Raw genomic sequence first — 26,716 nt, 5'->3', positions numbered from 1 at the left:
CAACGTTAACTTTAAAATTAAAATCAATCTCATCATTTTAAACTAAAGACAATTTTCACTCTCCAACATAATGCATTGGTAAAATCTCGTTTGTCACCACATTAGTCTAAAGCAGCCCCACTTCATCTTCTTAACTATGACATACACCGGTTGTACTCATTTGATAGTTTCAACAGCATCACTGTTTATCAATTTATAACAAGCAAACATGTAGTAGATGTAGAAGAAAATTGACAGGGAATCAATACCAAGTTTGAGTCTCTCACTTTCATGCTACCTATCCACCATTATGCCATTGAAAAACCATAAATCACTACAGCATAAAAGGAGAACTAAGCTGATTTCCCAATACGTAATAGTTCCAAACTGGTTGTAGTCTTCTATCACGTCCAAATCGAGAGCACCTGACTTACAAATCAGAATAAAAACCTTTGGAAGCAGTCTTCCATAAGCTTGCTATGATCATATGGAATAGAAAAATGTAAATATTCCACATGATTTATGAGCATAAAAAAATATGCCATACCATTCTTTAATTTTCGTAGGGATTCCCAAGGCCGGAGAGAGGCAATGAAAAACTCATAAAAGATAAAAGATTGCACACTTCTTATGCACTATACATAATTTATAAATGGTCCATTTACTTTACATAGTTGATAAGATACTTAATCCAGTACTTTAACTTGAAAGATAGAAATTATCAAAGGCCTTGGCATATCGCCAAGTTCCAATACATCTTATTTAACAATTGATTAGCCTATACACTTTTATCTATCTATCAATCAATCCCTTCAAAAATTGATTAAAGAACTCAACAGCATCACTCCAGGTGACACTTGCAACCGCAGGCAGGGAGAGGCCCCAACATACTGCACTCTTGATCTAAGGGAAGATGCAAACCATGATTTCTCTCTTTGCTGCATTACCATTACCTGCAAATCATGAGATCAATTAATCACGGGTTATACTCAGGAACGAAGTACACGACCCCGACGGCTCAAAAACCTCAACACTACAACATAATTCACTTGAAACAAAATTGAGTAAACGACCGATCACAAGTCGAACATCAAAAGTAGTCGAGTTGAGGTTCAAGTTCGTCGCAGCAGAAGCTTGAAGGCACAGCTGCAAGCTCGACTCTACCCGTCCACTCCTCTCCTGGTTTCAGGGTGATGTTCTTCTCTATTGCTGCTGCATTCACACATAGCATCTGCTTATATTCTCCATCGCCAAAATCTGCCATTGCTTTCGACTGGAAAAACCATTTCTTTGTATTAGGCCACAAACCGGAGGTTGTTGGCATTCAAGGAAACAAGATAACGGTGATACATACCCATATCAGGCAGCCCCTCCATTCTGATAACATATGTTCAATTTACCACAATTCAAACTACCTTGAAAACATGCATCCTATTAAATCCCTAATCTCAATAATTAAACCGCTATTTCAATAGAAAATATAATTTTAAAGCTGAAAGCCCACACTCAGAGAAAAAAAAGGAATTTCTACCGGATTTTTCTAAAGCAAAACCTGTTATGCACATAGCATTTCAATTATAGGTTTATGGGAATGACCTCAAGTTTGACTGGACCAGAAGTAGTTCCATCTATGACATCCACCACTCTACTAATCCAGAACTGTTCCCATGATTCCGTGAAGTATCAACATATTACTGATAAAATAAATTTTTTTTTATCAATATTACAAACATTTTATAATGGCAATCTTGTGAATATTTCCAAAATTCCCCTTTTATATATGGTATAAATTTGATTGTTATAATTATCTAAATTTGATTTTCAAACATTATTAACCTAACTGGTTAATATTAGGTATATTCGTTATGAAATAAAACCCAATTATTATTATTATTTAATTATTATACTTATCCCCCTCTCCTGCTCTCGCCAAAATACAAACTCAAATATCTGAAGATGCTAAACTTTAAATTTACTTGCATCCATCAAAAAATACGTAAGTACATTGATTTCATTTTAATTTATTAAAATGACCGTCCAAAATAAATACTCACCAAAACAGTAAAAAAAAAAACAAGAATTACCTTACCCCACATGACAGCACCGCCAATCCCAACTACATGATTACCTCGTTATTCCCGCATTTCATTTCACATCTCTACAAAGGTATACTTATATCTGTATTTATATAAATAAATAAATATACATATTATTCCATTAATAAATTCCTGATATGAACGTGCCACCACCTCCCTTCCCCGCCGTCCTCGCCTCCTAATTTCCTTTTCCATTTTCCAATTTTATTTTAAATCCTCGCTGCACATGACATGAACATGACTCCCTCGAGATCTTCCACTTCTTCTTCTCCTCCTCCTTCACCACACAGCCAAAAACCCTAGCTCCCTAAATCCTCTTCACTTTCGAGATTTCGGAAACCGGATTTTGGATTTTCCAATTTTTTTAACCGTTTTTTTTGGTTCCGCCGATGCCGAGGATCGTCGATTGACTCGATGGTGTGGAGGCTATTTGATGAAGCCATTGCGGAGATACTCGAGGATTCTGATCCTCTGCTTCCTCTCTTTCTCTGTTCTCGCTCCTATTTTTCTACTGTCGCATCGCCTCAAACATGCCGATGGTGAGCGAGCGTGTGTTTACTTTGTTTTACATAGCTAGAGTGATTGTTTTTTAGTGGAATCTGATTCATCAGCTTTCTTCGTTTTGTTTGGTGCAGTATCTGAAGAATTTATTGAAGATTTATCATTCATTGTATGAATCTCATCCTCACCTCTTACTTACATTACTGATTTTATGGTTATCTGTTTGATTGATGTGATGTGAGGGGATGCTTCCTTTGCTACTCTATCTGGCTTCAGTTCTTCTGGTAGTTGATTGGCTTGGGCAATGGAGTATCGCCGTTTGTGTGTTTTGTTTGATTATCTGTTTGCTAATTGGTTGTTTGTGCTTGGAGTTTATCTTGTCTTATATTGGTAATTTCTTCATCCCGTGACAAACACTGTTGGCGGAGGCTACACATCTCACTCCGTGACCAAAAGAAGCATCACATCTCGTGATGTACTTTCCTGGTCTTATTTTTTGGCTTCCTGCCACTATCAGCCGGATTTATCAAATGCCTTTAAATTCCTGTTATTTGTTTTAGGATTTCAATTTTCACATTAGGAGTGTATTTGTTGCCATTGAAGTTAGAACAGTTACATATGGGATTTTTGTTGTACAGAAACATAGGACGGAGGCTCATTCACTTAGTGCAATTGAGCAGGTAGTTTGACAATTGACATACTGATTTTGTCTTTGGCAGAGATGTTATATTATGTTATATTTTATTCTGATGCTCCTGCATGTCCCATGATTTTGTGGTTAGGAAGGCGTTCGAGGTTTGAAAGAACCAACGCTGCTGGTGTACAAAGATGATCACTCTAATTCGTCGATTAATGTTAGTTCTGATGATGATACAAGATTTGGCGAAGTTAGATTTGCTACAGATGGTACTCACTTACCGATAAAAAATGGTTTGTATGCTGTGTTCGCATTCGATTCAAGGTTATTTATTGAAATAAAGTTGGTGCTCACTTTTGTCTCTCAATTCAAGTTCAGCTACCAGACATGACAGAGATGGAGGTAGCCAGAAAAAAGAGCTGGAAGAAGAATTGCTGGTGTCTGATGTAAAGGTGTGTTATTGTGCTAGTAGAATATTTTACTAAAATTGAATGCATATTTAAGTTACATGCTGTAGTTACTGCTATGTATGCAAGTCCACTAGCTCTGATTGAGCGTTATGTGGAGCTTGGTAAACTTCACTGGAATTATAAACAACAATCTGTTGTTTGAAGTTTGGAGTCAGTACTTAGTGATGTATTTGACTTACGAAGAAAATATGCGGCTGGAGCCAATGTGTGTATGCTAGATTATCTCTTGAAAAATCTTCCCAGAAGTTTTTATAGGGTCAGTAGATGTTGAGAACGATTCATGAGAGTCAGACTCACATTAGGTCTCCCACACAATATCATATATTCATGTCCAAAGTTTGATTAGTTGAACAGAAGGTCATGTGATTTTATGGAGAAAGTGCTTGGGAAGTGTGGTTGGATGTAAAACTACCTGAAATATATGTAGAAAAGATCTGTTGTATTTTTTGCTTATTCTTCTGTTAACTATTTGGATACTTCCATGTTACAATGTACTATTGTGCTGTTATTCTTCTCATTTTCTTCTTTCTGTCTCTTGTATGGTCATAACAATGATATAGAGTTAAAAGTACATATGACCTTTGAAAACTTGCATCTTAATGGTTCTCTATGTACGAGATCACATTTGAAAGTGCATAATAACTGTTGTCTACAGTTTTGAGGATGATAGCAAAGCTGCTTTTCCTGTTTCTTTCATCATGTACTTTTGGTTCACACAGGAAGTGTCACATATAGGCAAGGGACATGATAACTCGGTTGCACGCACCAGACAGGGGACACGGATGGTAGATGAGACGGTAAAAGAGATGAAAGACCAGGTGATTAGGGCCAGAGCTTACTTAAACTTCACACCAACAAATAGCAGTTCTCATTTTGTCAAAGAGTTGAAGCTTCGAATGAGAGAGCTTGAACGAGCTGTAAGTCAGTCCACCAAAGATTCTAGAGTATCTAGGAGGTATGGCATTTTCTACAACTCCTAACCTTAACATTATACTATCACTTAAAAACTATATATATCAACTTCGTTCGATGTGCCCTAGATTAAATTACCTTTCTGGGGATTGTGGTTTAGCATTTTTGTATGCTATTCTGTTTAAGGCTTTTGCGCCTTTTTAATGTCTTCCATTACCTGAAAGAAATGGCATGTTTTAGTAAGTCCCGTGATGAACAACTTATGTTTACTATGAAGAGGAATTTTGTGAACTGTCATGTTGGAGTCAATTTTTTGTATAAAATTTTGTTTAGGGATGTTAAATCAGTAGTCCAATGGTTTCAGTGATTTTCTTTGAACTATGTTACAGATTACTGTTGGTGATCATACCTATCTACCTTTTAGAAAATGTTTTTAGTTGCAGGTTAAAATCATGCCGTGATTGGGCAATTTAACATTGTTTCAGCCTTTCCTAGCGAGTTAAATCATGCAGATTTGATAATACACATATTTTAGATAGATGGCTAAGAAAAATGTTGCGAAATCACAATGCTTTTTCATGAAATTTACTGGTATTGCATAAATATATAATCCACTGCTTTGTTAGTTCTCTGCAGAAGATGAAAGCAATGGAATCTACCCTGTCAAAAGCAAGTCGTCTGTACCCTGATTGTACTGCCATGATAAAGAAACTACGTGCTATGACTTATAGTGCGGAAGAGCAGGTTCGGTCTCATAGTAAACAAGAAGCTTTCCTAAGAGGGCTTGGTGCAAGAACCATACCAAAAGGCTTTCACTGCCTCTCTATGAGGTTGACCGCTGAGTATTTTAACTTGAAGCCTGAGGAAAGAGAGCTTCCTTACCAACATAAATTACAAGATCCATATCTTTACCACTTTGCCCTATTCTCTGACAATGTATTGGCTTGTGCGGTTGTTGTGAACTCAACTGTCTCCACTGCCAGGGTAAGTTGCTTTTGTTTCTTCTCTATGCCAATGATTTAAATGGACAAACTTTATGAAGGCATCTATCATAATTCTAATTGAGGAGAACCGTGTCATGTTTTTGTAGGACACCTGATGTAATTGTTTTTGGGTGAAGTCAATAATGGAAATGCCTGATACTTATGAAACATTCCTCTCTTTGCATGACAGGAACCGGAGAAAGTAGTTTTTCATATAGTGAGTGATTCACTAAACGTGCCAGCAATTTCAATGTGGTTCTTATTGAACCCTCCCGGAAAAGCTACAGTCAATGTGGAGAGCATTGATAATTTTCAATGGCTAGCCACCAAATATGATGTAACTTTGGGGAAGGAAGGTTCAGTTGATCAGCGATATACTTCTGAGCTGAACCACCTCCGGTTTTATTTACCAGATATTTTTCCTCGTCTGAACAAGATTGTCTTTCTTGATCATGATGTGGTAGTGAAAAAGGATTTAACACGACTTTGGAGCATCGACATGAGAGGCAAAGTAAATGGGGCGGTCGAGACTTGTAAGGAAGGGGAGATCTCATTCCATCGTATGGATATGCTAATTGATTTCACAGACCCAATGGTGGCTAAAAAATTTAAGGCCAACTCATGCACGTGGGCTTTTGGGATGAATCTATTTGATCTTAATGCATGGAGGCGGCGGAATCTAACTGTTCTATATCACAAATACCTCCGTTTGGTCAGTAAACTTTTACCCAAATTTATTCATGTCCCTGCACACCATCTGCACTTTGTTTTTGACAGAATCAGTTTCATATCTAACTTTCATTTCCCTCTTGATTTATAATCTTTAATCGGTACTTAGTGATACTGTTCTTGTTGTTTTCCTGGGTCGATTGAAGTTACCCAAAATTTGCTTCAGTGAAGAATAATTTGTTGTAATTTGGTCTCAAAATTTAATGCACATGAAACAGAAGGATTAGCCTTATATCATCTTGCAAAAATATTCTTTTTACTACCTTTCACATTTAACTTTGAATTTCAAGTTCGTTGCACATTAAGAGTTCCATTCTGCTTGCAGGGGAAACAAAGGCAATTATGGCTTGCGGGAAGCTTGCCCATAGGTTGGGCCACCTTCTACAAAGACACTCTCCCATTAGACAAGAGTTGGCATGTACTCGGGTTGGGATACGACGCAGGTGTGAGGACAGAGGACATTGAACGGGCGGCCGTTGTACATTTTGATGGAATCATGAAACCGTGGTTGGATATCGGGATAGACAAGTACAAGCACTTGTGGAATAAACATGTCAAGTTTGAGCATCCGTATCTACAACAATGCAATCTCCACGCCTAGTTGGATTCAAAACATAGCATTCTTTGTCATTTTTCAACATTTTTTTACTGTGTAAATCTCAACTCACTCATCTTTACCCTCTCTCAATATAATTTTTATTCCTTTTTTTTGACCCGGCCTCAAGATTATAGATGTCGGGCCTATTCTACCAATAACGGGCCGGAATGCTTAGATGCAGATTCTGTATATACAACTCTGTATACTCTAGTATATTACATGAGACCTTGTTAGACTTATTTATTTTTTACTTCTCTTCTGATTTTTATTAAATTTGTTGATTTTTGTTATTGGGCGTAGATGGAGACCACACTCCTTAGTGGCTGGGAGTGGATGATGTGCCACGTGGAGGAAGGTGGTTGGTTTATAATAGATTAGAAGCTAGATGCCCAATCCGTGGCGTGTGGTTGATTGTTCTCCTTTGATATAGAGAGGAACATTAGATACATACACTTGCATGCCCATACACACATACACACAGAGTCAAGAACTGGTATCTCCTAAAATGGCCACCATCACTGCCTGCACCTCTACCTCGTTGGTCGCACGCGCCGCCCTCGTGCAGAAGGCCTCGCCCGCCCGCCCCGCGACCGTGCTCGGTAAGATACCCTCAAACTTGGAATCTTTCAAAGTAGGATATGCTTATAAATGATCAAAGATTCTATCATATATACATGTATGATGAAGTAGTTGACCATTTCAGGTCTGCCATCAATCTCAAAGATGGGGAGAGTGAGATGCTCCGTGGAGGGGAAGCCAGAGGGGAGTGACAGCAAGTTGGGGATGGGTGGTTCGATGATGGCTGCAGCGGTGGCGGCGGCGATGTCAAGCCCGGCAGCGATGGCACTGGTGGATGACAGAATGAGCACAGAGGGAACAGGGCTGCCATTCGGGTTGAGCAACAACCTCCTTGGGTGGATCTTGTTGGGTGTGTTTGGTTTGATTTGGGCTCTCTACTTCATCTATGCTTCCTCTCTTGAAGAGGATGAGGAATCAGGCTTATCTCTTTGAACCTCTGCTTATATATGATATCCTTCTTCATGTAAAACATCTTCATCTTCTGTCTGTAATTTTCTCAATTTCGAGAATGTTTCTGATTAGACGTACCATAATACTACCTTTGCTTTTCCTGCAATTATTTTAATAGTGCTTGATCATCATTATTATGTGTGAACCGGCAATACATATATGGAACATCCAATTTAAACAAGATTTTGTTCGAAGAGAGAAAATTAAAGAAATTTTTACGAGATTGCAAATATATGGAAGCAAATAACGATGGCTGATACTTGATGTGAAGACACTAAAAGAAACAATTATTCTCAAACGTCTAATTCAGCGGGAAGTCTTGGAACACAACTTTTTATGTGTATATCCCATATTGATCACAAGATATAATAAACATAGGGTTTCTGTTGATTTGGAAGGCCAACATAGATTTTCCATAGATCACAATAAAAGTATGAAAACTGCTTGAAAGTTTGCAACCCAAAAAATCTGCTAGCTAGTTTCCAGATTATCCTTGCAAATGAAAAATCTGTGATCGATAGTTCCCAAAAAGGTGTTGGAAGGATTGTACAAGATCACAAAGGAAATCACGCAGTATCAAGAGAGAACGTAATTTCCTTCATGATTTTGTGCATTCCTGCTGATTGCTTTCCAAAAAAGGTACACAAGCCATCTTCAATTCCTGCTACGTAGGGGCAGAGAACTTCTTAGAATTTGAGGAGTATGTATATGTGGTGAAATTTGGAAAAAAAAATAGCAGAATTACCAAGTAAAATTTATGTGTGATGAACGACCTCACTTTTGTGTTTAGTTTTACTTGGAGAATTAATCAAAGGTGAAGCTATGCACTTGCAAGGTTGCCGAAAATATATTAGTCGTTGGATAAGCCACGAAATAAAGTCGTTTTCTGTGGCGAAATTAGAGCATCCGCATCGCGTCTTGATGTGGGCTCTATCTCGTCTCGAAGAGACGAGACCGCATCGAGACAACGATGCGGCCTCCATCTCCTCTCGACGAGACGGGACATCTCGTCCCGTGTCTCCTTCCGAAGAGGCCGGCCTCGAGACGTCTCGCCCACTCGCCGACCCGCGAGTGGGCGTCGTTTATATCCGTTAAAATTAGTTTTTTTTAAAAAAATCAGAAAAAATTAAAAAATTAAAAAATATATATATAAAAAAATTCCAAAAATTATACTAGCCGTTTATAGCCGTCTTTTTCAAATTTGTAATTTTTTTCCAATTTTTTTAAAGCCTCCAATCACTTCTATAAATACCAAATCTTTCCCACAAATTATCCACCATAAAAAACTCTCTATTCTCACTCAAATTTTTTCAATGGTGTGTTTTTTTAATTTTTTTATGATTTTAATTATGTATTTTTAATTTTTTTTTAGGATTTTAATTATGCATTTTTTAATTTTTTAGGCCTTTAAATTGTAATTTTTATTTTATTTAATGAAATGTGTTTTTATTAATTGAATTTGTTGGAATTAAAAATGAAATTGAATGAATAGTTAAGGGATGAGATGGTTAAGAGATGGAGGGATGCATGTGTTGTCTCTTAGTTAATGGGGTGAAAAGTACAGTAGAGCCATGAATAATGAAGAGATTAGATAGTTAAAAAACGGGATAAGAGACCGGGATGCTGAAGGCCTTAGTGAATTTTTTCGCGAAACTATTAAAAAAGAATTCAATGATTTGTTACCGAAGTAAACAAACTATGTATGCTAATATGCAATATCGAATATAATAATCAAATAATCAGCCAATTTAGAAATGTAGTTATGTGTTGAAAGTAATCCCAAAAAACAATTTTATTTAATAGAAGGCAGAAAAAGTTTGTGGTTAAAAGACGAAACTCGATTTGAGTCACTCAACTCAGCACAAAGAAATGGCGGCGACGAGAGTCATGGCATCGGCGGGTAACGCCGTCTCCACGCCTCAAAGCCTCAATCTCTGCTTCAGAAACGGCAGGTTGCTCTCGCAGAAAAAACGCCTCTTCTTCGTCCACGATTCTGGCAAAAAGGTAATGCAAAAACTCGGATGTATTATGCTGTTTTCGTCTTCTATTTGAATTTGATTGGAAATTTACGTTTAATTGGAGGACTGAGCTGTGGAATCTGAAATTCGTTTCCTCATCTTTCGTATTATGCTGTGTTGATGTTACAAGTTTTTCTCAATTGCTGCCCTTGAATCGAAGGGGAAATGTATATGAATAGTCAAATTGTTCTATTATAGCTAGAATTGAGAGTTTGATGGATTAGGCTGACCAATGTATATACATTGTGTCAGCTGCCAAATTTGTAAATTATACCAAAGTCGTGGAAATGATTTTGGAATTAATGGAAATAGCTGACATGAGGTTTCTACCAAACTGTGGGTACATATTGATCAGCTGATGCTAAGCGTTGTACCTTCCTTCCCTTGTGCACACCGGAGCCGCCGCTTTACCACTGCGGTCCGGGCAGAGTCCACCAATGGCTCTGAGCCATCTGCACCATACGACTTCGACCTCTTCACTATCGGTGCTGGCAGCGGAGGTGTTAGAGCCTCTCGCTTCGCAGCCAATTTTGGAGCTAAAGTTGCGGTTTGCGAGCTGCCGTTTGCTACCATATCATCCGACTCTGCTGGAGGCGTTGGTGGCACGTAAATATTTTCCTCTCGTTCTTTTTCTAATATTTATAATGTATATACAGAATATTTTGTCACGATTGTTATGTTTGTCGTTCTGTATAGTTATATTTGACTTTCACATGAATATGGTTCCAACATCTGGGACTGCTGCAGTTAATTATGAATATTGAAGTGTGGAGCTTACTGCAGTTTAAGTTAGATATCAGTGAGCTATCAAGCTTCTCGAGTCTAAAGTTTTACATGAGTCGTTTTAATCTCTTTGAAGGGCCAATGAATATCCTTTTTACTTTTAAGTCTAGCTGAAACAAGTTTCTTTTATCATGTTCTCTTTTAGTAGAATTAAACTTGAGGAGATCTTTATTTCAAGTTAGTGCTTTTACTTTGGAAGCACTTTAAATTGACTTCAGCCTCTGGTAAACCTTGTGAAGGTGCGTGCTCCGTGGATGTGTTCCTAAGAAACTCCTTGTATATGCATCCAAATTTTCTCATGAATTTGAAGAGAGTGGTGGATTTGGATGGAGTTATGAGGCAGAACCTAAACATGATTGGAGCACCTTGATTGCAAATAAGAATGCTGAACTTCAGCGCCTTGTCGGGATTTACAAAAACATATTGAAAAATTCTGGAGTCATGCTACTCGAAGGACGTGGCAAGGTTGGTGATATCCTACAACAGTAGCGTGTTGGCAATCAGTTTTATTCGGCGTTCTTGAGTCTCTTGATTGTTCTATGGTCATTTGTAACTTCCTTTGCAGATTGTGGATCCACATACAGTGGACGTAGATGGAAAACTCTATTCAGCAAAGAACATTCTTATTGCAGTTGGAGGGCGCCCATTCATTCCTGATATTCCTGGAAGTGAATATGCAATAGATTCTGATGCTGCCCTTGATTTACCTTCAAAGCCTAAGAAAATTGCTATAGTTGGGGGTGGTTATATCGCAGTTGAGTTTGCTGGTATCTTCAATGGATTTAAGAGCGATGTCCATGTATTCATAAGACAGAAAAAGTTGTTGAGAGGATTTGATGAAGAGGTTGTTTTTTCCATGACGAGTTCATCATACCCCTGTAAAAAATGCTTCATCCAATATGTCCTGTGCTTATGTTAAAAATTCCTTCTCTTGTTCTGCAGGTCAGAGACTTTCTTGGCGAACAAATGTCATTAAGGGGTATTAATATCCACTCTGAGGAGACACCTCAAGCTATAGTTAAGTCATCAGATGGGTTACTGTCTGTGAAAACAAACCAAGGAACAGTTGATGGGTTTACTCATGTCATGTTTGCAACAGGACGAAAACCAAATACGAAGGTTAATATTTCCTATGTTGTGAGATTGCATGATCATCAATTTTTTAATGTACTTGTTAATAGTTCTTTTATAGTACACATGCTTGTGTTCAATACAGAGCCTTTGTTATGATTGAAAGGCCGATAAAAGACTGGATCATATTTGTTGATATGTTGGATCTGTTATTATCCGCACGGCTTCATTAGTACACGACATAGAAATAACAGATCTTAATTGGTTTTTGGCTTCCCCAACAGAATTTAGGTTTAGAAGCTGTCGGAGTGAATTTGTCAAAAAATGGAGCTATAGAGGTATTGTCATCTAAGCTTTCTCTCTGTATATTGTCAAGTGAATAGTAATGCAGCTTCTCGTTTTTGATTTATTCAGGTTGATGAATTCTCTCGAACTTCTGTTCCATCAATTTGGGCGGTAGGAGATGTTACTGACAGAATAAATTTGACCCCAGTTGCCTTAATGGAAGGAGGAGCACTAGCAAAAACTCTATTTGCAAATGAACCCACAAAACCTGATCACAGGTGCGATTTCTAATATGGTGAAATCTTTGGTAGATTAGAAATGTTAGTAATAGATTAAGCCATATAAATTACTTGAATATATCAATTAATTGTTTATTGAGATTTAAGGAACCACAATGATTCACCCTATGGTAAGCTCTACCAGTTATCCACCTGAACACATTTTGTCTTATGCAGTGCTGTGCCATGCGCGGTCTTTTCTCAGCCTCCTATCGGGCAAGTTGGTCTTACTGAAGATCAGGTGAGAATGATAGCATGTATAGCTGTAATTTGATGGATTTCCATCTCTGATGTCAAATATTTTGCAGGCAGTGAAGGAATATGGTGATATTGATATTTATACATCAAATTTCAGGCCTCTAAAGGCCACCCTTTCTGGCCTGCCGGATCGGGTCTTCATGAAACTTATTGTATGTGCGAAAACTAACAAAGTCATCGGTCTGCATATGTGTGGTGAAGAATCAGCAGAAATTGTCCAGGTTGCCTCCTCTGCCTAGTTTAATTTTGTACTGTCAAATATCTCTTTTTACTTGATGGTCTCATATTTAAATTCTGATTCCAGGGATTTTCTGTTGCTGTGAAAGCTGGGTTGACTAAGGCTGATTTTGATGCAACAATTGGTATCCACCCAACTGCAGCAGAGGAATTTGTCACCATGAGAACACCTACGCGGAAGATCAGAAGTGCTCCATCTGAGGTAATGCCAATTCTGCATTTTTCTATCGTAAGTTTTAGGCTCTCTGGAAAGTCCAACCCATGCCATTAGAAGTTCTCTTCCTATTCTGTAATTGAGAATACAATTACTTGCACTGACTTGTATCAGTGAATTAGGAACCATTTTCCCTTAACCTAAACTCACCTAGGTCTATAAATAAATTGGTTTGTTTGAAACTGATGTTTCTAATGTATTTCTGAAGTTTATTTCGAAGGGTTGAATTTGCTATAAAAGATCAAGAGATCAATCATGAATTCATAAACCGTCTATAGGGGTAAGATGATGTATTAATTTATGAGAGGGACAGATATGCGAATGGCTTATTATTTTAACTACATCGAGGCTGCATGACCTTGAACTGTTTCCTGCGCAAAATCCCGTTTTTCTTTTATAACTCGAGTCAATAGAACTTAAAACCTCCAACTCCAGACGTTGCTTCTTAGTATTTCCATTTGAATCGTATTTAATCTTCTTATTGTTGTATCTTTCACATCATTTCAGGGAAAATCAGATTCTGATGCCAAAGCTGTTGCTGGTGTTTAATTCGAGTTTATGCAACGAAAAACTGCTGCATCGAAGGATATACATGTATGGGGTAAGGCATGTAATCACCATAAATAGCCATTCCCTCTAAACTTGCATCATTCTCTCTTCTGCTGCTTTTATTATGTTGATCTTATGTCTTTTCTTACTGCTGTGTTATTATAATTTAAGAAAAATTATGTATCTGAATCCAGATCAGTGGCTCTAAACCCGGGTCTCATTTTTCTAGGCCCGATGAGGCGATGAATCTGGACCTAGCAAGATCCGGGCCATTGCCATCCTCGAGTCTCACTTTCAGAGATTATTAGCTGCTTGAGATTTTAACTTGTCTACGATTTCGTGTTGGCAGTAATCCACACCGGGCCAGTCGAGTGACCTCAGTCGTTGCCCTTCTCCGGACAGCTGTGCAAAGCTAGAATGAGTATATTGCATATGCAGTTGATGAAAGAGACGAAGCAAAAGCGGCTGTAAAAAAATGTGTTTCTTCTGTTCACCTTCTTGCATAGATGCGATTTCTCATTGGTTTTGTTTAGTATGTTTATTTAATATTTATGGGTTTGTTTGATAGAATCTTATTATAAGAGTTTGAGACTTTTCGATGCCAAAAATCAACTTTGCTTCCGTAATCCGTTTATATTAAGCACCTATGATATATTTTATTAATATTATTGAAGAAATGAAATCATCTGGATGGAGGAATTCCAACTATCAAATCAAATGGAGTAACTAATATTCCAAATTAATTATATCATCTACTCTTAGAAATTGTGAATATATTTTACGAATAATTATCTTATCGGCTTATGTAATTCTTTTCGAGATTTGTAGTTCATTATTTAAATAATTAGTTTAACTGTTTCATTCTCACCTGTTTTCATTATTATAAAATCTTTTTTAGTAAACAATGAGGAAACGGAAGGAACCAGAAATATTAAGAAGTCGGTGCTAAAATTTATAATAATAATAACAACAATAATAATAATAATCCATTTTTATAAATAATGTCTTTATAATTTTTATTAGAGGCTAGATAATGAACAAAAACTAAAATCTCCATTTTAAAATTATTTACAATTATAAATCACAAGTTACTACCTACATTTCTAACTTTCTATTCCAAAACTAGAATTAATAAAAAAATCACAAATCACTATAGTAATTTAAAAAAAAACACAATCCTAAAATAAATAAAATATTCAGCCTTAATTTATTATACCTAAATAATTGATATTAAATTCAAGGGGGAAAAGAAGTATTTATATATCTATATTTAATAAATTGGATTGATAAATAAAATGGGGTAACTAGTTAGTACTCCTCTCTGTCCGCGAATAGAAGTTTCATTTTTCCATTTTGGTCCATCCGCAAATAGGAGTCCCGATAATATAATTACCATAAATGATAAAAAGGCCTCATATTCCACCCACTCATTCCACTCACATATCATTTAAAATTAATATATACAAGTGAGACTCATATTCCACTAACTTTCCACTCACTTTCTTAACATTTCTGAAAATTCGTGCCGAAAAGAAATGAGATTCTTGTTCGCGGACGAAGTAAATAGGAGCTAGCTGCCTATATGCGATTTGACATCTTTAACATACTTTATGTAAGCTTTCACATTTCCCATAAAAAACCTCTCCGTATCCCTTCTTCTTCATCTTTTAAGTCCATCTCATAGACAAACGATTCTCTCATAAACAAACGCACACTTCATGGGCATCCACGGTGGATACTGGTCCAGTGCCGGCCAAGCCCCCGCTGGAGCGGCGGCTTGGCCTACGCTAGGTCCGTCCATGTCATTTACTACTTATACATACACTAGTTTATTCAACTTTGTAAAGAAACATAATAATAAATGTCGAATGTACATATACGATATATATTCTCAAATTGAAATTTTAATCAAAACAGATAAAATGAAAATACAAATACTAAACTCGACTCAGATTGATTTCAGGCATCTTCAAAATATTTAATTAATAAGGCCACTTTCCTCCCTCTCTCTCATTTTCTTTTTCACTTTTGCGTTTATAAGCACTAGTGTTAATTAGCTTTACCAACTCGATATCATAAAGAGGTGGTCCAATAAATTTTAAGTGTCAGTATAATCATCAATGGCATATTCACATAAATACAAACCACCACACTTTAAAAAAGGAAAATAAAAATAGAAACCACCATATTATGAGTATCATTAATTATTTATAATAATTAATATGTGAGGTATGAGAAAATTTATCATGTTGTTGCAAATATAAGTTTTAAATGTATCAAAATTAAAAGTTAAACTCAAACAAGATTTTTTCGAAATTTGTTTGCTTTGTAAACAAGTTAAGTTCGATTTTGGAGTCGAGCTCGATAAAATACTCGAGTTAAGCCTCAAGCTCTATAGTGTATATATGGCTACGTAGGCTTGTGAACATGTTCGGTTCAAGCTCAAATGAGCCAATTCCCGACCCCAAAAAATGAATATGTTCACAAATCACAAACATATTCTCTTTTGGAACATGGAAGATGTACATAGGACAGGAGAATCTGTATTTGAAATAAGAATGAATAACTATATTTAATTATTCGATCGTAAAAATCTACGGTTAATTTATCTTTGCGAGTTGAAGATAGCACTTGAGTTTCGATTCCATAAGCAGTGGAAATTTCATATTTTTCATACTATTAACATTACTTTTTACGTGGATGCAATAACTATACGTTTAACATAGTTTTTGCATTAACTGACTCTTATTAATATACTACTCCATACTTCAAATGCTAGCGTTTAGATTCCACAAGGATTAGAAAATTCATTTTTTCATATTAACGTCACCTTGAATGTGAATACAATAACTATACGTTTCACATAGTTTTGTATTAACTCACTCCTATTGGTACGCTACTCCGTGCTTCATATGCTCAGAGCTCTATTCATAGCCGCTAACAAAATCGATTTTGCATTAAAATAGAAAAGAGGAAACATCATTTTTGGTCCACGAACTTTGTCAAAGTATCATTTTAGGTTCGTGAACTTTGAAAATATCATTTAAGGTCCATCAACTATGGAGTAATATCATTTTAAGTACTTTTTTACTATTTCCAAGTTTTTTTGGACGAAAATACCCTCAATATTTTTAAGAGTATATATTTTTAATAAACTTATGATATACTCATATTTTTTATGAATATTTTTACTATATATTTTTGATGAATTTTCTAAATATAATTTGACCTTCAATATTATCACTTAATTTTGTGACATGCAAGAAATAATCTTTATTCAATTTTTTTTATTATTAAAGAAGTTCTATATTCAATTTTAAAATTCTTTAATATAAATAATTGAAGAAGCAATTTAACTTGCATGTCATAAAATTAAGTGATGATATTGAAGGTCAAATTATATTTAGAAAAATCGTCAAAAATATATTGTAAAGATATTTATAAAAAATATGAGTATATGATAAGTTTATTAAAAATATATACCCTTTAAGGTATTGAGGGTATTTTCGTCTAGAAAAATTTGGAAATAGTAAAAGAGTACTTCAAATGATATTATCACATAGTTAATGTACCTCAAATGATATTTTCAAAATTCACGGATCTAAAATGATATTTTGGCAAAGTTCGTGGACAAAAAAAAAGTTCCCTCAATAGAAAATATGTGTATACATTTATTTTTCATGTAAATAAGTAGAAATCTGAAATCCTACATTCATTAGTATCATTTCCGACAAAAGAAAAACCGTCGACCAAAAAGAAAGATTAAAAAAAAAAAGAAATTTAAAAGTCAAAAATCGGCACGTGCGAAGGCGCTCCTCTCTTCCAAAAAAATTCAAACACAGGCGCCATTTCCATCACTTCTCCCGCGCCCCCTCTCCCTCCCTATTTCTTCCCCCTCTCCGCCCCCTAGCTTTCTTCATCACTCCACAATCAATGCAGGGGCATCAACCGCACCCCGCCACCCCGATCTCCGACGCCGCCTTCCTCATCAAGCGCGGCAAGAAGCGGGGGAGCTACAACTGCGGCCGCTGCGGCCTCCCCAAAAAAGGCCACAACTGTCCCTTCGGCGCCGAATCCGACGATGCATCCACTCCAGCTCCCGCCGCCGTGGCTCCGGCGACGCCTCCGATGCGGATGAGAGCTCTCTCATCCGATGATGTTAAATTTGCGGCGGAATTGGCGGATGATTTGGAGATGGAAGAGGAGGATCGGGAGGAGATTGATGAGTATCCGGATCTGGATCTGGACGGGTCGGGCGGGCTTCCGGCGAGCTGTTTGTGGGAGGTTTTGAGGAGATTGCCTCCCGTGGGGATGCTGTCGGCGGCGAGAGTGTGTAGGGGGTGGAGGGAGACGACGAGGAGGCTTTGGCGGGCGGCGGAGGAGCTCCGGCTTAGGGTCCCGGCGAAGGCGCAGATTGGATTTGTTGGATCCGTGTTGCAGAAATGCCCTGGACTGTTGAAACTATCAATTGCAATTGAAAGGTAAGGGTTTAGGGAAAGCTGTGATGGATCTAAGGTTTTGTGAAGGGGATCGGGATTAAAACTATCTGTTTCATACAAATTTTAGTCAATTAAACAGGAAAACAGAGATCAGTGATTAAGAAACCTGATTAAGTGGAAAATTGAATTAGCATCAGATGTAAAATGGTAAAATTAATTGCAGGTGCAATTTGTTGAACAATTAGGACTAAGTGTAGAGATTAGAATTGTTATTGTTTATTGATGGGATCACGGATTGGCAATAAGGTTTGGTTTACTTTGATCTGATTATGTGTTTCTGCATTTGGTTTTCCAGTGATGTTGATGCAACGATGCTGGCCTGCATTGCGTTTTCGTGCCCTAATTTGCAGTCTTTGGAGATCTCAACGTCTGATTCCTGCATCAACCGGATCTCTGGGTATTGATTCTAAGTCTTTGATGCTGATCTACATGTTTTTTTTGTGAATTAGTAGTGTAGAATGTGTGATTATGTGGGTGTATAGATGCTTTCTAGTCATGTAATTAGGGGTTCTGTTACTGATTCGGTATTTGTAAAAGCTTATTGAAGTTAAACATTAACTGGCCGATCTATTCTCTGCATACATCAAATAGGACTGAAGATATATGCTTGTTTTTATGTAAGATGTAGGTTGTAAGTTTTTGTATCCTTTGGGAGTGAATATGATCTATTCTATGCACCTGTTGAAGAATGATTTCAGTTTTTTAATGTCCATAGTTGTGAATATGTTGATCTTAGGAGTTAGGACTATTTGAATTTCATTCGAAGTCATGTCTTGAGTAATATTAAGGCGTTAGCCTGTGTCCTAAAGATCATTTTGAAACTCTTTACTGAATTCCATACTCTAGAATAGAAATTGTTCCTTCCTAATTCGAGTATTATTATCCAGGAAAACATTTTCTTCTTGATACAGATGTCCTAATGTTTCTCCAGATAGTCATATTATCTTATTTGATTGTTCTTGTGTTGGACTAATTACCAGGGATGATTTGGCTCGTTTCATATCCGACAAGAAGTGTCTAACCAGTCTCAAGATGGAAGGCTGCTCAAACCTGGGTGGTTTTGTTTTCTCTTCAACCAGTCTGTCTACCCTCTGGCTCTCCGATCTTCATTCACTCTCAAAGATGGTAATTTGTGTGTCCAGCATCAGTTCTTTTATCATGTTAACTAGTATCGTTGTTTTATTTTACAATGACTTACCTGCGCATTGTCGTGGACAGGTTTTTAACTGCCCCAGTTTGAAAGAGATTTCTTTGGAATTTTCGCGCCTAGAGTCCGACTCCACTGATCTCACCTCTGTTATGGATGGTCTTGGAAGAAGCTGTCCAAAGCTTCAGAACATCCACATTGCTTCTGTTTTGCTTTCACATGATGCCATTCTGGCTCTATCATCTGCCAGTTTGAGGTTAGTGGTGGAACTTTGTTTCACTTCATCAACAGTTTATGTTTTGAGCCTTCCTATAATCTTATATCTGCTTCCGTTTCAGGGGACTGCGGATGCTTTCTCTTGTTCTTGGATCGGGAATAACTGATGCATCGGTAGCAGCTATTGCTGCAAGTTTCACAAAGTTGGAATTGCTTGATCTTAGTGGGTATGTTTTAGCCCCAAAATGATACTAACAATTTTATATCTGAAATATGCTTATATGAAATACTTCATCACAGGTCTAGCATCAGTGACAGTGGTCTCGGGATGATCTGCAATGTCTTCCCTGAAACATTATCAAAGCTACTTCTTGCTCTTTGCCCCAACATCACTTCGAGTAATGACCATTTCCTGGATCCACGCGACTTAACCAATCCTTTTTGTTGGAACTCATTTTTATGCCTTCAATTTCTGTAGGTGGCATTCAATTTGCTGCTGCTCAGCTCCCTTGTCTGGAACTTATGGACTGTGGAATGACCATATGTGATCCGGATTGTGAAAAATCCACCGATGAAGAGGATGATGACACCGAGTTGCAGAAAACACCCAATAGCAAAATGCACCTAACATACCAAAAGTTAATAATCAAGCATAACCGGTTGAAGAAACTAAGCTTATGGGGCTGTTCTGGTTTGGATGTAAGTTTAGCATTGGAGTCTAAGTTTCTAGTTAACTTATTCGTTCCTGCTTCACAATCTGATCACAAGAATTTCCAATGCAGGCATTGTATCTAAATTGCCCTAATCTGTATGAACTGAACCTCAACTCTTGCACAAACTTGCATCCAGGTATTTTCTTTGAATATACTAGAGGAAGCTACATTTCTGTATATCGAACCAATTGTTTCCTTTGAACTCGAAACTGATACTGCTATCGCATTTACACCAGAGAGGCTGCTCCTTCAATGCACTAATCTAAATAGTGTGTATGCAATGGATTGTGAAAACATGCTAATCAAAACCATTGAGACTCAGGTAGTTACAACCTACAACCTTTGCTTCTTCACAATTTCAATCGATGTTTCGTCCAACTTTGTGTAGACATCAAAAGCAACGCAGAAACCTCACTAACTCTCGTTCGATGCTCTGCAGGTGGACAGCGACTATTCACCAGTAGAAACTCAGTATTCGTCGAAACGCCTACCAGATGGCTCGAAGAGAGTTAGACTTCCATATTTTTGCAGCCCTCAGGTAAAAGCTTAGGACTCTCTTTATTGATCAAAACGTTTCATGGTTTTTTCTTTGTAACTGAAGTGAGTCGTGTCTGTGCAGCCATGTGATGATGGTGAGAAGGGAAGACGGCCCACGAAACGCCATTGTGCAGTGATTGCTTATGGAGAGTCTGTATGATTATGTTACTATCTGTTTGTTGAATATTAGTATGTCAGTCTGAAAACTGTTCAATTATTATTATTATTATTATTGTTACTAATATTAGTATTATTATGTGTAGTTTGTAAACTCAGTAGAGGCGTTAGTGCCTTCAGAACATGTACTCATTCAATAAATTTATCCTGTTTGTAGTTAGAGAAGCTGAATATTACTATCACTCAACTAAATATACGTCTCTCTACTTGTGATTTGGTAGAGATTCAGGTTTGATTAATAAAATTTCCAACTTTATTATTCTGGAGACATTGTTTTTTGAGGTTTATTATGAAGAAATATAGTTTTAGTTTGGTTTCAGAATTATTTTGTTACATTGGATACATAATTCATAACAAATTAGAGTAAAATTATGCTTATATATGCATTTCCACATTTGTTTTTGAATGAAGGGAAACTTCATCAATTAATCCAAATCACAAGAATTCTATAAGTAGAACTAGAGAAATATTCTAATGAAAAAAATTATATTCTCTCACCTAGGATTTCTCACAGATTTTAATACTATAAAATTAGTAAAATCAGAAAGAAAAAGATTTTAAAAAAAATAGTTAAAAAAAGGATTAATTTAGGTGGATAGCTCAAAATATGAAAAAATGAGTTTAGAGTGAAAGAAGATTTATAAGCTGGAAACGATTTCGTTGAGCTAACCGTAACTGCCGATCGCCGCCGAATTCTCAACTTTGATCATGGAGCTTTCATCCTTCTCTACAACCTGCAAACCAATTCATTCAGGTGCCCTTCCAATCATTTCTTACGATTTCATTTTGCTCTCTGTTGATGAATTTCATTAAATACTCGTTTTCCGCTTAGATTCACGGAATTTTGCCCTAATTTGATGTGAATTGCAATCTCTGCAAGCGATTCCAAAACTCTGTTACTCGGTTGTGAATCGCAGATAGCATAAAGCTATTAATTATACCTCTATTTTGTGTCTTTTCGTTTTAAGCTAGTGGAATAATTGTGTTTGTTTACTTCTCGAAAAATGCCAGAGCTGCCGCAGAAGAGATGGTCTATGAATAATCAGCTCTATTTCTTTCCTAGAACAAGAGTGTCGACGCCTATGCTGCGTCGGGCTGCAATTTCAAATGGGAAGCAAAATCATTTGCGTTCACAGGTTATTCTATTCTTCATCTATTATCTTTGAAGTGAAGGGAGTATTAATTTTGGTAGATGATGCTGTTATTCCTTTTTTTTTCTTGAACACATATCTTAATGTTTCAGGTTTTAAAGTGTCAGTTGAAGGAAATTCCGACTGTAGAGGCAGGGTATGCTTTATCTTTGTTAGTGTGGATTAATTTCATTTGATATATATTTAATCGTCATTCTACTTCAGTATTTTTTATACTTTGGGTCGAAGTGTGTGATTGGTGACTAGGGATATTACTCGAATTCTCCTTATGGTTTCTTTTGACACATTTTTACGGATGTCATTGTGACTTAATATATCATGTGTATCACCGTTTTGTCATAAAAATGAAAGCTAAGTTCAGTACTCAGTTGTTTGTTCCGTGGCTGGTATCTTGAGAAAACTGAGATGCATATAATATGTAATTAAACGAAAGCTTTTGTGATGATCAAAACTTTTAATCGCACTTACTGTAAAAAAGTTCTTCTGTTCTATGTTTGATACTATATGAGTATGTGCTTTTTGTAGCTCAAGTTGTTAGAAATGTCCTCTCTTTTGGAGTATTTTGTGTTTATTTTATGTTTCATATTTAGACTAACTCAGTTCTATCAGGAGTATGGATGAAATATACAATGTCTTGGCAGAACGTCTTGTTCCTGTTGCAGCAGCTGAATCAAATCCCAATTTTAAGTAAGTTCTGGACCCTCAAATTCTCGATCTTAAACATTCAGGTTTTTCTTCACAAGTTGGTTATTCCCCCTCCACCCCCTTCTCCTCTTCTTTGCCTTTTATAATTATCACCTTATGCAACATGCTAGAAAAGCTTCTCAGCTGCAGTTGTAAGGAAATTGGTTTGAACAAAAGCAGGATAAAATTATAAAGTTTTTCTTTTAATGAAGCATAAAAAAAATGCATGGCTTTTTGCTGGTCTCAGTATAACGGTATAGTAAATAGCAAATATCTCTCAAGTTTCTGCCACATCTGTCCAATAAATAGTTCTCTTTGGATTGGATGCGACCATTAGATTAATTATCACCTAACTCTCTGTAACTACTCCTACAATACCAATCACCTACTCAGACTCTAGTAATCTTTTTAAAACATGAACTGCAGGCATATTGTTGGTTTGTGTGGGCCTCCTGGTGCTGGAAAGAGCACTCTGGCATCTCAAGTGGCTAATCGTGTCAATGAGTTATGGGTGCAAAGGTCTTCTTTCTTTAATGAGCTAGTAGATTCTCCTGAAGTCGCAATTGTTCTTCCCATGGATGGATTTCATCTTTATCGTCGTGAACTGGATGCAATGAAGGTAGTACATAATAAATCCTATCATCTCGAACTGCTGAATTTCTTGTGGAGTACATTCTTATACAGTTACATGATTGGCTCAGGAATCCTGCTAGTTTGCATAGAAGTTGGCAGTGATATCCAACCCTGGGAGAAACTATCAGACTGTTTGGCTGGACTCTTAAGCTTTAGGATTATAAACCTTCAAATTTGTTTTATTTTGGTTTTTTCGGAAGAGTGAGCTGTTAGAAACAAGAGTTCCAACATCACATATTTAGGTGAATTGCATCCCCTTTCCTTGAGTTTTAGTAAAATTACCAAATAAAAATCCTACTTTATATAAAAATGTGAAAGTACTAAGTACTACTCCCTCCGTCCCACAAAAGATGTCACACTTGTGGGACGGCACGTGATTTTAGGAGGTTTTGTTTTGTGTGTTAAATGGAGAGAGGAAATATAATTTTTATATTTATGTGAGAGGGAACTTTTTCCAAAAAGGAAAATGTGACATCTATTGTGGGACAAACTAAAAAGGAAAGTGTGACATCTTTTGTGGGACGGAGGGAGTAGTATTTATGTCACCCAGGTTGTGTTCTAGATATATAGTTCTAGTCTTTATGTCAGTAAAAGATCTTTGTAATTCCAACACCTTATACCTTAGAATCTCCAATGTCTTACTTGTTCTCATCTCTTCAATGGCCTAGTTTTGAAATAAGATCTAAGAGCTTATGACCTTAAAAGATTATCTTATGGAGTATTTAGATTTGCAATATTTAATCTACACTTTTGTCTAATCATTCAATGTTTATATTCTCTAGATTTTTCTATGACTATATATTCTCCAGAAGCCTTGCTAGATCTCTAGGAATTGCTATATCTTATTTATGCTAAATTAAACCCATACGAATCTGAAAAGATCACAATAACATAATTCTTAATGCGCAGTTGTGCAAGGAGCATCAGACTACTAGTTGCAGCTAGATAATATGCGATTACATCAATAAGAAATGCCATTAAAGCATTTTTCTATCCTAACTAGTTCCCAATCTAGCTTTATATATTCTCTTTAGCGTGTTCATCCTTGAAAAATTGTCCCCTTTTACCATTTGGTGCCTACTCTGATTACTTCACAATTTGTTCTTTGCTTATTAGGATCCAGAGGAAGCTCATGCAAGAAGAGGAGGTGAGTCATTTTCCGTAGTAACTTGATTTTGGTTCTTATATGTATGAAACATATTGATCTTTCTCTTATGGTGATTCAGCTCCTTGGACATTTGCCCCCGACCGACTCTTGAGATGTCTCACAAGTCTGAGAAATGAGGTGAAATTTGATTATCATGAATTAGTATGCGTGCACTAACTGCTACATGAATTAATTTTACACTTTTGCACTTTACTCTTCTGTTCTGTGAGATAACCAAGTAATTATAAGTGTCTTTGTCGTTAAATTCTTTGTATTATAAGTGTATTCTAATTATAAGTTAGACCCTTTTAAATGTGTGCACTTTGTCGTTAAATTCTTTGTATTCTAATTTTAGTATCTTTGTCGTTAATTTTATAATCTTTTAAACTTTGTTTTCTACTGCAGGGATCAGTGTGTGTCCCATCGTTTGACCATGGCGTGGGTGATCCTGTTGAAGATGATATCTTCGTGAGCCTTCAGTAAGTGTACATTTGGTACAGGATGGTAAAAATGTGTTTAGGAAGTGTCATGGTGAATCTTATTCGAGTGCAGATCAGTATATATTGTATATGTGCATGCAGTAATCACCCTCGTGGTGCAAGTGTCATTTATCTACATACCGATTACAAACATAGTGCATATGGAAATTAGCCGGTTTGAATGTTGTACGTGATTCACAATTTTAGCATATGATTAATGCTTTATCTGGTGGCTTAACTAAGCATCATCTTTGTTTACAAAATAGAACTTGACGGGGAATTTTTTCAGGCTGGATTTTTAATTAATCATATGGCTATAACAAGCATCTTTAGTTGATGCTTGTTATAGCCATCTTATCTGGATCAGCTTAATCATCATTTTATTTTAATTTTTCATTTTCTACAGGCACAAAGTAGTGATAGTTGAAGGTAATTATTTGCTTTTGGATGAGGGCGCGTGGAGGGACATTGCATCCCTCTTGGACGAGAAGTGGTAATACGCATCCCATGTTATTTTTTTAATTTTACTTTCAACTATAGAGTATAGCCCCGGGAGTAGAACAAACATGTTCGAATCTTTTCCAACATTAAGTTTTAGTAGCTCGAAATACTTGGCGTAGCTTTCTCCTCCATAGTAATGCCATTCATGTTAGTTATGCTTGTTATTGCCACATTATTCTGTTAGTGTCTGCTTAATACCCCACATCCATTCTGATTTAAACGTGAGGCCTACATGCTTTGCTTAGCTGAGAATCAGACAGAGAGATACATTGTAGTACTAATTTGTGTTGGCTCTTCAGTCGAACCATCCTTACGTTCTAATCCAACTGTGAGTCCGTGCTTTGTTGGAATTTCTTTACTTCTCTCACAATACATTAGTTGCCTCAGCTGTACTTCAAAATTTAATGCAGATGTAAATCAAACCCAACCGTATTACAAGCACATCATATTTTACTTTGCAGGTTCATTGACGTGGACATTCACAAGGCAATGCAACGGGTCTTGAAAAGACACATATCAACAGGAAAGCCTCGCGATGTTGCTAAATGGCGGGTAAAATGTCGAATCCACTTTCTTCCTTATTTCTGCAGTAATCAACGTTACAAGTAACTATCCAGGTTGACTAAGGTAAAAGTTTGTTTTCACCATCTCAATGTGCAGATTGACTACAATGATCGGCCTAACGCAGAGCTAATAATGAATTCAAAGAAGAGAGCAGACCTGTTGATCAAATCAGTCGACTTCTCCTAGGCGAATCACGTTGCAATAAAAGGACTCGATTCACGAGCTCGGCTCCATTCTTCAATAACGGCTGAGGGTTGCTTCTGTAAGTACTGTTCAAGATTTCATGCCTAGTTCGTTAAGCTATTTTTTTTGCAGCTAGGTTAACTTTGTACATGCAGTTCCTTTTATTAAAAAGAGATTACTATTATTAGTAGTATTATACAAATATCCTGTTAGAGATCTTTTTTTATTATTCATCCTAGTGAATCCATGTGAACCATTATTAAATAGAGAGAAAATTTGAGTAACAGACCCGCACATGTCGTTGCTCCCTACCCATATAAATTTATTCCCTTACACTATTATTTCTTACTTACCTTATTAGAATATAGTACCCATCCCACAAAGAGACCAATTTGCACCTTTTTTGGCAAAGAATTTTCCTTCACATGAATAATGATGAAAAGAAGAAGCACACAGAA

At 36.7% G+C, this 26,716-nt stretch overlaps 5 protein-coding genes across 11 annotated transcripts; all 5 read left to right on the top strand.

Annotated features, from left to right (window-relative positions):
• Positions 1-2,219: 2,219 nt before the first annotated feature.
• On the top strand, positions 2,220-7,854 carry LOC125222247 (probable galacturonosyltransferase 6). 2 transcript variants are annotated; one of them, XR_007176502.1, is made up of 11 exons: positions 2,220-2,614; positions 2,711-2,745; positions 3,215-3,256; positions 3,359-3,506; positions 3,592-3,665; positions 4,403-4,638; positions 5,222-5,579; positions 5,769-6,290; positions 6,633-6,959; positions 7,206-7,504; positions 7,609-7,854. XR_007176502.1 is itself a non-coding variant. In XM_048124761.1 (9 exons), the coding sequence occupies exons 1-9, from the start codon at positions 2,509-2,511 to the stop codon at positions 6,906-6,908; spliced, it is 1,797 nt and encodes a 598-aa protein (XP_047980718.1). In that variant the 5' UTR covers positions 2,220-2,508; the 3' UTR covers positions 6,909-7,155. The 2 variants fall into 2 exon arrangements, 1 of the variants encoding a protein (XP_047980718.1); XM_048124761.1 differs by lacking the exons at positions 7,206-7,504; positions 7,609-7,854 and having other exon boundaries at positions 6,633-7,155.
• LOC125222250 (photosystem II reaction center W protein, chloroplastic) lies at positions 7,363-8,040 on the top strand. Its single transcript, XM_048124764.1, has 2 exons — positions 7,363-7,504; positions 7,609-8,040. The coding sequence occupies exons 1-2, from the start codon at positions 7,363-7,365 to the stop codon at positions 7,914-7,916; spliced, it is 450 nt and encodes a 149-aa protein (XP_047980721.1). The 3' UTR covers positions 7,917-8,040.
• Positions 8,041-9,748: 1,708 nt separating this feature from the next.
• LOC125222248 (glutathione reductase, chloroplastic) lies at positions 9,749-14,253 on the top strand. 6 transcript variants are annotated; one of them, XR_007176503.1, is made up of 12 exons: positions 9,749-9,938; positions 10,308-10,558; positions 10,975-11,200; positions 11,301-11,579; positions 11,678-11,854; positions 12,091-12,144; positions 12,221-12,369; positions 12,547-12,610; positions 12,678-12,848; positions 12,932-13,066; positions 13,586-13,679; positions 13,977-14,253. XR_007176503.1 is itself a non-coding variant. In XM_048124762.1 (12 exons), the coding sequence occupies exons 1-11, from the start codon at positions 9,804-9,806 to the stop codon at positions 13,625-13,627; spliced, it is 1,683 nt and encodes a 560-aa protein (XP_047980719.1). In that variant the 5' UTR covers positions 9,749-9,803; the 3' UTR covers positions 13,628-13,672; positions 13,977-14,253. The 6 variants fall into 6 exon arrangements, 2 of the variants coding, with proteins under 2 accessions (XP_047980719.1, XP_047980720.1); XR_007176505.1 differs by having other exon boundaries at positions 13,857-14,253; XR_007176504.1 differs by having other exon boundaries at positions 13,586-13,684.
• A 3,242-nt stretch (positions 14,254-17,495) lies between these two features.
• Positions 17,496-21,184, top strand: LOC125219673 (F-box/LRR-repeat protein 17-like). Its single transcript, XM_048121718.1, has 11 exons — positions 17,496-18,108; positions 18,422-18,523; positions 19,107-19,251; positions 19,345-19,529; positions 19,612-19,716; positions 19,790-19,887; positions 19,968-20,188; positions 20,272-20,338; positions 20,439-20,524; positions 20,642-20,740; positions 20,822-21,184. The coding sequence occupies exons 1-11, from the start codon at positions 17,561-17,563 to the stop codon at positions 20,897-20,899; spliced, it is 1,734 nt and encodes a 577-aa protein (XP_047977675.1). The 5' UTR covers positions 17,496-17,560; the 3' UTR covers positions 20,900-21,184.
• Positions 21,185-21,517: 333 nt separating this feature from the next.
• LOC125221674 (putative uridine kinase C227.14) lies at positions 21,518-26,442 on the top strand. Its single transcript, XM_048123873.1, has 11 exons — positions 21,518-21,670; positions 21,928-22,052; positions 22,160-22,203; positions 22,677-22,754; positions 23,178-23,370; positions 24,501-24,531; positions 24,611-24,669; positions 24,937-25,010; positions 25,417-25,503; positions 25,973-26,063; positions 26,172-26,442. Exons 1-11 carry the CDS (start codon positions 21,625-21,627, stop codon positions 26,259-26,261), a joined length of 918 nt encoding a protein of 305 aa, XP_047979830.1. The 5' UTR covers positions 21,518-21,624; the 3' UTR covers positions 26,262-26,442.
• Positions 26,443-26,716: the final 274 nt, after the last annotated feature.

The sequence above is a fragment of the Salvia hispanica genome, chromosome 4, assembly GCF_023119035.1.
Source record: "Salvia hispanica cultivar TCC Black 2014 chromosome 4, UniMelb_Shisp_WGS_1.0, whole genome shotgun sequence".
Classification (NCBI taxonomy): Eukaryota; Viridiplantae; Streptophyta; class Magnoliopsida; order Lamiales; family Lamiaceae; genus Salvia; species Salvia hispanica.
The sequence above is the reverse complement of the archived record's forward strand: the minus strand, read 5'-3'. Positions and strand labels throughout refer to the sequence as shown.

Bases quoted from the DNA above. Each gene is read 5' to 3' on its own strand.
- LOC125222247 (XM_048124761.1), top strand. From the start codon at position 2,509: ATGAAGCCATTGCGGAGATACTCGAGGATTCTGATCCTCTGCTTCCTC. The intron at 3,507-3,591 runs GTTTGTATGCTG...ATTCAAGTTCAG, and splicing joins TCACTTACCGATAAAAAATG to CTACCAGACATGACAGAGAT. The intron at 5,580-5,768 runs GTAAGTTGCTTT...TTTGCATGACAG, and splicing joins CAACTGTCTCCACTGCCAGG to GAACCGGAGAAAGTAGTTTT.
- LOC125222250 (XM_048124764.1), top strand. From the start codon at position 7,363: ATGCCCATACACACATACACACAGAGTCAAGAACTGGTATCTCCTAAA. The intron at 7,505-7,608 runs GTAAGATACCCT...TGACCATTTCAG, and splicing joins CCGCCCCGCGACCGTGCTCG to GTCTGCCATCAATCTCAAAG.
- LOC125222248 (XM_048124762.1), top strand. From the start codon at position 9,804: ATGGCGGCGACGAGAGTCATGGCATCGGCGGGTAACGCCGTCTCCACG. The intron at 12,145-12,220 runs GTATTGTCATCT...TGATTTATTCAG, and splicing joins CAAAAAATGGAGCTATAGAG to GTTGATGAATTCTCTCGAAC. The intron at 13,067-13,585 runs GTAATGCCAATT...ACATCATTTCAG, and splicing joins TCAGAAGTGCTCCATCTGAG to GGAAAATCAGATTCTGATGC.
- LOC125219673 (XM_048121718.1), top strand. From the start codon at position 17,561: ATGCAGGGGCATCAACCGCACCCCGCCACCCCGATCTCCGACGCCGCC. The intron at 20,189-20,271 runs GTAAGTTTAGCA...TTTCCAATGCAG, and splicing joins GGGGCTGTTCTGGTTTGGAT to GCATTGTATCTAAATTGCCC. The intron at 20,525-20,641 runs GTAGTTACAACC...GATGCTCTGCAG, and splicing joins TCAAAACCATTGAGACTCAG to GTGGACAGCGACTATTCACC.
- LOC125221674 (XM_048123873.1), top strand. From the start codon at position 21,625: ATGGAGCTTTCATCCTTCTCTACAACCTGCAAACCAATTCATTCAG. The intron at 22,053-22,159 runs GTTATTCTATTC...TTAATGTTTCAG, and splicing joins AAAATCATTTGCGTTCACAG to GTTTTAAAGTGTCAGTTGAA. The intron at 22,204-22,676 runs GTATGCTTTATC...CAGTTCTATCAG, and splicing joins ATTCCGACTGTAGAGGCAGG to GAGTATGGATGAAATATACA.